Source organism: Arvicanthis niloticus, chromosome 3 (assembly GCF_011762505.2).
Source record: "Arvicanthis niloticus isolate mArvNil1 chromosome 3, mArvNil1.pat.X, whole genome shotgun sequence".
Taxonomy (NCBI): Eukaryota; Metazoa; Chordata; class Mammalia; order Rodentia; family Muridae; genus Arvicanthis; species Arvicanthis niloticus.
Genome location: NC_047660.1, coordinates 24,529,354 through 24,541,408, shown reverse-complemented (window position 1 = coordinate 24,541,408; position 12,055 = coordinate 24,529,354). Strand labels below are relative to the sequence as shown.

Below are 12,055 nucleotides of genomic sequence, written 5' to 3'. Positions count from 1 at the left end.
AAGTATTTTGTCATGGTCTGTGAATGTGCCAGTCTGAAATTTGCCATTGAAATTACACAGGAGGTGGAATTTAATGCCATTGCTAGACATTCTTAAGGATTCAACTCTTTTTAAGAGTTAGTGTGAAAACTTTGAACAAGGAATTCAAACTTCAGCTTGACTTGAACCACAATAGAGAGATGGTCTGTCTCCAGCAGACCAGAGTAATTCTTAATATTCTCAAGAGCCATTTTAATTATATATATAAAACTATTGTGTGCTATGTTCGACCTAGAGGTTTCTGGATTAATTCTTTTATAGAAACAAGCGAGAGGCAAGAGAAGGATTTCTATGTGGCAGCTCTTCCACCGCCACTCTCTCGTTGCTTAATAATAAAACACAGCTTCTAAGGAAACTGACATCTTAACTGAATTCAGTAACATTCCTGTATATGTTTCTTCTGCACCAGGAACAAACAATTAGTAACAAATGAGAGAGATCATTACATCGAGTGCCCTTTTAGATCACCCCAATTAAAACTTTAGTTTAGCTGTATTTTAATTCTAAGATACCAAATTCTAATTTTCTGCTCTGATTGCTCTTGTTGACTTATCTTTGAAAGATGTACTCTCTCTGCAATGTCTAGAGATTATTTAGCAAGATGCCAATGTTGGCACCACTTAATGTGTTGATTGGTTGTATTATCAGTAGCTGTTTAAAATAAATTACTATTAAACTATTATTGTCCTTGGGTGACAAGACACAATATTTTGGTGTTCTTAAATATGAAATAATCATTACAAATAAACATGTTGAATAATGGTAAGCTCCAATCTGTGTGATTTTATTATTAATATCAGTTTGTATGGGATGAAGCTGCTGGTAATATTAACATTTACTTAATCCTTTTGTTACAGTTTTTGCTAACTGTAGCCAATGGTATTGTATTATATGTTTTGTCCTGATTGTGTCTGAAAACCATTAGCTTTTAGGATCCTGTGCTCTATAGAGACTATGTATAAGCTATTTAAAACTTAGACTTTAAAGCACATCAGTAGGAGTCCAGTTTGAAATAAAGTGTGCATGAGGAACAGACTGACCCATATTCAAAGGTAAGGTATTAACAGCAATAAGTCAGTGCAATAACAACATGAATAGAGAATGCAGATTCAAGTCCAGTGCAACAGAAAGTTGGAAAAAATAGTAAGCAGTGTTCACAACATCTACAAGTTCTTAAGACACCATTTGACTATCAGTCACTATAATCTCAACTTGTGTAAATTATGTTGCACTACAGGTAGGTGGTATGCAAAAGGACAAACTAACCATGGGGTACCGTGTGGAAGGACTATATCTGCACAGTGCCATGACATTTCATATTACAGTTAAGAAGTGAAGGCATCAAGCATGTTTTTTTTTTCTCTAAAGTGTCTTCATATTCTCAAAGCACTGCAGTTGGGCAATGGCTCTAAGAAAACAGAGTTGAAATATATTCTGAGGCCAACAATGGTAGAAGACAATGGTTGATTGTCCACAGATTTATTTCTAAGGGAAGCTTGATGTTTGTAATCATACACAAATTCTTATCAGCTAAAATATTTTCTTTTCGTTCTTTTTTTCCCCCAGAAGATAAACCTCCTCATATAATTGCAGAGGCAGGTAACTCTGCAATGAGTCTACCAGTGTTACTACAGTATCTACAACTCAGACAGCATATGAGAGGACTTCCAGATATTCTCATATGAAAACCAAGTCAAGTGCCCTTTTAGATCCAAGAACTGGTGGACAGACCAGTTCTATCCATGAGTAAAAGGTTCCTTATTCTACTTTCGTGTTTTATTCCAATTTATTTTTGAAAGCTACATAACACAGTTTCTGCCAAATAATGTGCCTTAGAGAAAATGAGTAAAACTTCTCAGATGAGGAAACCTAGAAGCAATCCTTTTGCCTAACAAAATATTAAAACTTAGAAGAGAAAGGTTTAGAGGGCTCAGAAATTCACCCAAGACCTTAGTAGACTAGGGTTCTAGGTCAGAACGTCAGCTATGTGATTATAAAAAATGTCTCCCTTGAAAACCAGTCTTTTGGGGCCAGGCGTGGTGGTGCACGCCTTTAATCCCAGCACTTGGGAGGCAGAGGCAGGTGGATTTCTGAGTTTGAGGCCAGCCTGGTCTACAGAGTGAGTTCCAGGACGGCCAGGACTACACAGAGAAACCCTGTCTCGAAAAACCAAAAAAAAAAAAAAAAAAAAAAAAAAAAAAAAAAAACCAGTCTTTTGACAGTGGAAAGAAAAAGGTGACAGTGCGAAGCAATGAACTATGACAGAAGTATTATTAAGACTGTTCTCGGTCTAATATTACAGAGTTACCCAAAGTTGATCAATGACATACTTCCTATCAAACATCTCTTCTGTGTACAAGCTCACCTTTTGGGTCATGTGTACTTATAGTCAGTCAGCTAGGGCCCTGAAATCACTGTTACCATATCTGCCTTACTATCCTTTTATGCACAGCCACTGTATCCAGAGATTAAGGAGAGTGACTGTAAAATAGAACTGGACGTGGTGAGTTGGCAGAGTGGATACAGCGACCAAAGTCTGATGAACTGTGTTCAGTTTCCAGAACACCCACGGTGGGAGGAAAGAACCAACTGTAAGGTCTGTGCTGATCTGTACATGTGCACCATGACAACTCCTTCCTATAATCACCACCACATGTACAAAATAAATAAGTTGATATTTTAAAGTGTATAGAACCATTGTAATTGGCACACTAAATTTGTCCACTAGTACTAAATCATACTATTGTTGCTAGTGTAAATAATATTTAGCAAATAAAGGACATAGTTCAGGATTTGAACTGTCATCATTGCTACCATCAGAGTGAGCTGAGTTTAGAATCCTAAGTATATTTTAGTATATTTTACTTCAGTCTTTTCCAAAATTGTATGAGAACACAAGGAAAAAAAATCACATGACATAATCCTAAAGGATGAAATATCAACATTTACAAGTTTAACCTAGTCAGGCTTTGGATATAATGTTATTCTCTAGATAGTTTAAAATAAGTTTTATAGGAATAAGGCAAATAAATAGGCTCTCTATATTTTTTTACAGTACATAAAAGGCAAAGTCAAACAATTTGCGTGATATTGTGAGGCAGGTTTGAAGATGGATAATGAGAGTTTTTCGGTCTTGATAGGCAAGTTCTATTTCCTTGTTATTTTCTCTCACACTTAAATGGAAAGCACTTTGTAAATTGCATAGTTGTATTATATTTAATTATTAAATCAGAGTCAATAAATTTTGGATCGTCTTATTCTCCTATTATTTCTTTGAGGATTTCCAACATTGGTTAATTTCTGATTGAGTTGTGCTATTTTTGGTGACACTGAAATATTGAACATGGGGCCTTGAACATATTAGGCAAGCCAAACATTCTACCACTAAACCAATGCCATTTTCTTAAGTTCTCTCTGCACACAAACCACAATGAACCCTGTTTTTATCAATACCCTTTATTATAAGCATCTTTAAAAATAGCTTTATCCATAATTAGATTTACTGTCTTCGTCCTCTCGTATATTTCAACTTCTACTCATTATCTACTCATAAACTCTACTATTTGTAAGTCTGAAGTGTCCTTGCCACTGAATTGCCTCACTAGCTTCAGTTCTAGTCATTATACAGTGAATTTACATTTTCACTGTATATACTGGTTTGGAGGAAAAAACACACAACCAAGTAAATACACTGTCAGTTCTAAGACTTAATGTTTGTGTGATTTAAGATTTATGTTGAAACTTATTCTATTCTAGAGAATAAAATTCTATTGAGTGTACTCTATTTTCAGCCAATATTTGAAGGTGTCACAACCAAGTATTTGACCCTAAAGCATTTCCTCACATTAACCTGCCCTGTAATCTATCCAGGGACTACAATGAAACAGAAGGTTGTAGTGATATATGTACATACTAAATATACCAAAATACTATGTAAAAATACAAGTTCTAAAATAAGAAAATGGAATGAAATTGTATTCCTCCCTTAACATTAATTGCTGTTATTTATTTTGGGACATTTTCATTTTCACTTTTATTTTGTAAAATACTCAAGTGATATAAATCAAACCCTATAACTCTTCTATGTCCTGAATTCTTAATGCATTAATAAAATAATTTTTAAAATGAGTGTTCAATTTTTACATGAAAATACATTTTCCATAAGTCTTACTTCTAAAGTAGAAAGAAATGGAAATTATGAAAATGGTATTGTGGAGGAGATATCTGTAGTAATCACCACAAATTCAATTATTAAAAGTTGTTAACTAATATTATATTGTAAAATCATTTGCATTGAAAACAATGATGCTATAATATTCTGAAGGAATTTGGAAAATTACTCTTAATAGCAACAAGGAATTTTCCAGATAACCATAGAATTTTAAACTGACTATATGAGCATGTTACAGTACTGATACAGAAAGCAGAGAACTCAATTATAAATATTTGAAACTGCAGGCAAAATTGAGGTGGACAGATTATAATTACCCAGATTAAAATTTAGACAGCAAACACATTCATATTCTATGCCTAATAAGCCAGGGTCATGATTGTTTAAGCGTTTTATGACACCTTGGATAATGCCATTACTCAATAAATATGCCAATAATAAGAGTTAGCATCTATGGTGTTTTACAAACTTACTTGAAATCATAAAAAATCAGTATATATATATATATATATATATATATATATATATGATTATATATATATATGATTATCAGTATGAATTTGTATTGTTTATGTTTGGAACCCAGTGATTTTTTTTAGTTTTATTTTATATATACATATGTGGATGAATGTGTACATGAGGGTATATTAAATATTCATAGGTATAACACCTAAGTCTATAGATATCCATATGTATAAGACTAATTTACGTATGAATAATTTTTAATTAAGGATTTTTAAATTGATGCTATAGCTTTAATAGATCCAGATCTCAATCAATAAAACCTAAAAATTAATTCTTTAGCTTGTTTTGCTTATGATCCTACAGGTAATTCTTCTAAAGTATGACCTTGGGGGATGTGTTTGAAACAGAGAACAAGTTTAGAATATTAAATAAATAGATAATTTGCCTAAAATATGTACATCTGATTTTCTTTTTCTTTCTAAAATAAATTCTTAGTTATGGGAGTAACATGATTTGTCCTAGCCTAATGTGGGCAGATGAATATGCACTAGCTATCAGTATTTGACTTAGATCTGTGAATGTCAGCACACTTCTCAGGCCTAGTGTGCAACCATTCCTCAGCTGAGTAAGGTGCTTTCTAATTAAAATTGGGTTGATTTGGTGCTGAAATTTAAATCAAGTTATTACTCTTACTAGAGTGTTCTAAGATAGCTTAATATGGAGTTATACACAGAATAAAATAAACTGTCCCCTACTATTCTTAATTGATTAGTTCCTTGAGAATTTTGTATCGGTTTAAATCATATTCATTCTACCCCCACTTCTCCCAGATCTACCTCTTATCTGCACACCTAACTTTGTATCTTCTCTTTTTGTGTGTCTCTTTGTCTCTCTGTCTCTGTCTTCCTTCGTCCCTCTTTTTGTCTGACTGCCAGTCTTTCTGTGTCTGGCTGGCTTTCTGTCTCTTTCTCTCTCTCTCTCTCTCTCTCTCTCTCTCTCTCTCTCTCTCTCTCTCTCTCTGTCTGCCTCTCTGTCCATCTCTGTCTCTCCCTCTCACTCTCTTGCTTGCGCTCTCCCTCTTCTCTCATGAACTCTGTCTCTGTCCCTCTCTGTCTCTCTCTGCCGCTCTCGCTCTCACTCTCTCACTCTGTCTGTCTCTGTCTCTCGCGCTCACTTTCTTACTAGCTCTCTCTGTCTCTGTCTTTCTGTCTCTGTCTCTCTGTCTCTCTTTTATTAAATTATTTCATTTATTTATGTTCCAAAAGTTGTCTTCCACTCCCTTTCCCTCTCTCTCTTCCCCCTTGCTCTCCCTTTTGCTTCTGAGAGGGTGCTTCCCCACCCACACACTCACCCAACCACCCCCACCTTACCCCTGCCTGCATCCCTGTTTTCTGTGACACCTAGTGTCTACTCTATGAAGAAATTTTTGTCTGCCTTGAGCTTGCAGAGGTTGCCTGTAAATTGTTTGATCTGTTGTAAATTCATATGGACACCTTTCCTTCTGTTACCCCCCAAACACTATTTTCTTGGAGTCATCAGCTTCACCTGGCTCTTAAATCTGTTCCCTCCTCTTCCCCAAGGATCCCCAAGACAGAAGGCAGAGGTATGATACATATATTACAAGTAGGGCTTAACATTTCATGGACTCTTAATCTGCAGTTTGACCAGTTGTGGCGCTCACTTACTTCTCAGAAAGCATTTTTCCTAACAAGAAATTTATTCTGACCTTTACTTGTAATATGGGTAAAATTTCAGGGAAAATGTCTCATGTTTACTTTTGGATATAATCACTAGTTTGGCCATGATAGAAATGACACTGGACCGATGACTCTTTTCAATTACTAAAATATAAAAACCTTAATGTTGAATACAGTTCTAGCAATTCTAATTACATTCATATTAAAAAATGCCATATTAATAGATAAGAAGATATGTTACATTAAAGGCCTTCTGTTATGTCCTTGGAGAGGTAAATAAAATTAATTACATTTCTACTGGGGCAAAGTTTAATATGGTAGGAAATGTGTTTAAGAAAATCTAACAGACGATAGAGTGCTGGGCTGACAGCATCTGTATCTTCTGTCTCCTTCCAGCTCCTCCCAAGATGGGGAAATAAGGAGGAAAACTCCATCTGTGGCCCACATGAACCCTTCGTGCGTGGCAAGAAAACTATGCTTTCTTCTATCCCAAACACTGTTATTATCTTGGCTCCCTGCACTATGTTATTGTTAGCTCTAAGTATTTTTGATTCATAATGTACTGTACGTAAAATATACATCCTGAGGGCCACATAGGAAATCCGTGGCAACATTTCTATGGCTTTTTGAAGTCTATTCTTTGAAGAGTCCTTGCTAACTGAAACAAACTTATTTATGAAAGAAGCGATTATTTAGAAATCCTCTATGTTAGACATATTTAAAATGACTAAACATCATTTCCTAACTGGAAGGCCAGAAGTTTAAAAATAGCTAAATATTTACTAGAACTTGAATGCTGTCATTTGGTAAGCCAGGCGAATTTATATACTTAAATTGGTCCCATTATTTGGCAATAAAGAGAAAGTTTGAGGGAGAAATAATTTTTATAAATGTTCACATCAGTTCTACCTACCATTATTGTGGCACAATATAAAGAATCTGTTGAGTATTTCTACAAGAATTTGGTTAGTATAGACAGTTAATTTTTTGAAATATGTTGTATTTTAGAAAACTACTTCAAATTTGTTTGTGTTTTCTGCTCCTTTAACACTGAGTGATAAGAGCCCTTACCTGTATGTTGGTGAGAAGGGTCTCTATGGAAGACAGGCCATCAGGAAACAGAAAGGGAGATGGGAATCCAGGAGGGAGTGGTTGTCCATGACCAGTTAGAGAAAGTTTGTCGATGCTGTCTCTTGCGGTTGGTGTAGAAAGTGGGGTCTCATCTGTATGTGATTGAAACAAAAATATAGAACAAGTTACGCTTGTCTGTTTTTATTAGACCTCAGTAATGGCTTCCCTAGTGGTTTCCAGAACATTTATTGCAAATTGGTTCCTGCTATCAGGAGAAAATGCTTTCTGCTGAATTTTCTTTAATGAAAAAGCTGTGGAGATACAACAAGATAACATTAATGAGTAACTTTATAAGCCTTTTAAATGCAGTCTCTAATGAGACTGAGTTTACAGTGCCATAGAATCTTTTTAAAACAAATATTATCTCATATATAGTTGTGATAATATATTCAGGCTGACTTTATGGGCACCTTCCCAATTATCTCATTTTAGTTTGTTCTGTTTGGATTGACAATAGTGTATTTCTAAAGCTTTATATAAGAGAAATGTTTTGTCTGTCAGGATGTTTTCTTCTCAATTAACCCTTCCTTTCTATTGATGGTTCATCCAAACGTAATCTTAATAAGCTTAACGAAGAATCCACAAGTGAAACCTATTTTTGCTTTTATTTCTCTCCTGTCTTCTTCATCATCTTTAAAAAAAATATCTAAACAGGAAGCCTGGAATCCAAAAATATTGTTTCTAAATTAGTTACAATTAAAATAATCTTTCTCATTAGCTAAAAAGTATATTTTAAAAACGTAAACATCCTGGAGCTTTTGCACACAAGAGAAAACTGAAGAAAAACCAATAAAAACTGTAACTTTCAGCACAGCATAGTATAATGGAAACCTTATTACCCTTCTCAGGTAAGTTTGCATTTCTCTTTCTGGTTCCATATTCTTCAAAATTTAAGCAACACAGTGTAATGCCCAAACACAAGTACTCTTTCTTTTAATTTTAAAAGTTTTCATTTTGCTTCTTATTATTTGATTTAAATACTTTCAAAGGAAATGGAAACAATTGGTGGCTTAGTCACACAGAAGTTCAACTCAGGGCAGTAATCTCTATTTTATAATATTTTCATATTTCACACCAAGAAAATTAATCAGCACAATATATTTGCTTAGCTCTGATAGGATCTCTCAAGTCTACAAATGGCTAAAAATTTTAGCACACTTGAGTTTTGCTCATAATTTGATTTCACTGTCCTAAGTAATTTTTTTATTTTATGCTATAATACCTTCCTCCCTTTCAGGCAGAGATATTGCAGAAGGTGTCATACCTTATTGTCTTCACCAATGTTAGAATATGGTAAATTATAACCTTGAACATTATAGAACTTTAGTCAATGAAACAAATAAGACAAAGGCTAGGGATGCATGTATGAGACAGAAGATGTCCTATTGACTACGTTCCTATCACTCACTAACTCTTCTGCAATTTCTCCTCCCACTGCCTAACTCTTCTGCAATTTCTCAAATCTCAATAAACATGTACTTAAAGCAGAAACAATTACCAACTAAGACTGAGATCATGATGCTTAATTTTATCAGAGCTTTTACCTAGGGTAGAGAAAGACTTCAGGGCTTGGGTAGTGCTACCTCATGGCTAATATCTGTAAGGTAATTTTGGACACCATTTACCTTGCTGTCATAAATTACTTTTCTGGACCAAGGCTGCTAGTGTTTTCTCATAATGGTTCTGAAAAGGCACTTATTAAACATCTATGTGCATGTGTCATTGTTTAAGAAAGGAGAGCAATATTTTTTGATCAGTTTCACCTTAGCTGTCACATGGTAAGGAAAATGTGCCTTAATAGATCATGGAGATAATAATTGCTTGTCTTTTGAAGAAAGGCAGAGAGTCTGATGACCACCTGATGATTTTTTTCTGTTAGCATCTATGACTTCATAATTTTAACTGTGCAAAAAGGAGAACCAAATTTAGTTTTACACTCGATTTTTCATATCATCTATTACCCATAACTATTTGTTTTAATTTCAATGCACTTATACTTGACTATGTTTAGCAGTTGAAATACAAAACATTAAATCACCACCATACCTACACTGATGTGCTGTTAATTATTGAAACAATGCACACAATGGTAATGTTGGAAGAAAAGAGGTCCAAGGTAAAAACATTAAGAAGCTCATGTAGACTAGAGTGACCTATTCCAGGCAATAAATTAATTATTGTAACTTAATTAGCCACTGCTCATTCAAGTCAATAATTAAGTCTCTTTTGCATATATGCTCAAGCATATATGTATGTATGTATTATTTTTGCAAATTCATCTAGTTTCATATATGAGAATAAACTATAATTTTCTATAAATTTGAGACAGAACAACTTAAAATACAAAGAACAGATTTTTTTAAAGTTTAATACATACTTTTCTTATAGAAAAATAAAGAAAATTACTTAGAGAACAAATAAACCAAAAAAAAAAAAAAAAGCAGTCATTTGGGCATCACTATGCTGTTATCTGAGACAATACTGTCACCTCATGAGAACTGACATCATAAAAGCCACTTTACTTTCTCCTTTATGGATTGTAAAGTTAAGGCTATGTCTCTCTCTCTTTGAATAAAAGAATGACCTTTGCCATGTGAAATATTCTCAGATGATTAAAGCAAAAGTTGGAGAGCAGAAAATGTGGTAGACTGAGCACCCCATAATCTCTATTAACTTCAAAGTGTGAGGAAAGAGGAGGACATATTTACAGATTTGATTGGCACTTGATATAGCTGCAAAGGGTGTTAGAGATTGTGTGTAAATGACAATTGGCTGGACACGTTTTGTGACTTGGAGATTATTATGTCCTTTGCCAACTGGTTTTGGTACCTGACTATAAACAAACAGAAATTCCAAGAACTGTGTACAGGACTCTATTTTACTCCTATTGTGATGTGAACGGAGATCATCCATTCAAGCATCCATATTTGTCATGTTATTTTATCTGGAAAAGTTTACCCCCTCCCACAGATGTATCTCACAAAAGTAAGACAAGAAGGGGACTTAAGTTCCATGGCATGTAATCTCAACAGAAAAAAAGCAAATGAGATTTGTAAAAGGAGAAGACACACACAGACATACTATAAAGAGGGAGGTGAAGTGCCCAAAGGCAGATACTAAAAAATACTGCAACAACAGTTAAATGATGCTGGTATTCAACATGTGCTAGATGTAACTAGCATGCTAGTTACTTATTAGGTTGTTATATTTAAATTCTAAAAAGAAGTTATTAACTTCTAAGCATTATTGGAAAATGGAAAAGCACATGCTACAGTTTAACAAGTAATTTCATTTTAATGCTTGGAAAAATTACTGATTGAAATCTGAATAATTACACAATAAATATGCTGGCAATTTTATCATTATTTAATCAGGATAATAGAAATTGAAAGTACAAATGGAAAAGAAAAACATTTCAATTATATCATAAAGAATGAAAACATTGGATTTTAGTTTTCCTTATCACCTGAACTCAGTATTCTACTCAAACTTTGATCCATTTCTTAGTGAGAGACCATCAGGAAGATTGATGTCTTGAAAAGACAAGCCTCTTTCCTCTTCAATCTTATCACACATAACAATTTAGCAGGATATCCTAAGGAACAATGTTGTTTAAAAAAAATAATGGGCCTCTACTTTTAAAATGTTTTCTTTCCTGTTAATAAAATCTAACTCAGTTGTTATTTTCATAACCAGTCCCTTTGGGTTTGAATTACTTATTCTCTCAAGTATGTGTCGGGGGGCAGGTATGTGTGTGTGTCTATGCTGATCTGTAATGTTTTTTATTATTGTTGTTATTAAACTGCCCATTCCAAGTAAAAAAAAAAGGGGGGGAGTTTTCATGTAAACTATAAATATAGTGGTAAAGTGAAAAAAAGTGCTGAACAACATTGTAGAGACTGTACTTTTTATTAAGAAGTAAATGCAGTTTTTTGACAGTATGACTTTTGTTGTCTTAATACATTTTTATAAGAGACTAAATATTTCAATAGAAGTATTATTAAACTAAAATAAGATTATGAACAACTTACAAATTAAATGCTAGTGCTCATATAAATAATTGAAAATTATTCCCTGATATATGACCTAGTCAAGAGAGATCAGGAGAGGGTGTCAGATTCCCCTAGTGCTGGAGTTTTAAGAAGATACATGCGACCCAGCTGGAATTTGAACCAGGTCCTCTGCAAAAGCAATACAGTCTTCAACACTACGTCGTCCCCCCAGTCCCATACTATACTTGTTTAGTTTTTTTAATAAAAGAGATTACAGTCCTGTATATAATACAGATAAATTTAAAGAAATAAAATGTTAGATCCAGAAAGTTAATTCTGGTCCTGGTGTTACTAAGTTTTATCAAATTTTATACTGATAAATCCATCTTATATCACATGAAACACATTTGACTAATGTATAACAAGGATTAGTTTAAAATCAAAGGATTATGCTTTAATTCAATTAGATTATATATGTAAAAGTGCTTTGTAAAATACAAAACATATTTGTGTGACTCTGGAAAAATCAAAATCTTCTATAAATTTCCTCATTTTCAAGT

At 33.8% G+C, this 12,055-nt stretch overlaps 1 protein-coding gene across 2 annotated transcripts in view; it reads right to left on the bottom strand.

Annotated features, from left to right (window-relative positions):
* Positions 1-12,055, bottom strand: part of Dach1 (dachshund family transcription factor 1) — a 369,934-nt gene that overhangs the window by 44,957 nt on the left and 312,922 nt on the right. For both annotated transcript variants that reach the window (XM_034498483.2, XM_076930669.1), the window contains one exon: positions 7,444-7,595. In XM_034498483.2, the coding sequence (XP_034354374.1) occupies positions 7,444-7,595 (152 nt within the window). The remainder of the gene's footprint in view (positions 1-7,443; positions 7,596-12,055) is intronic.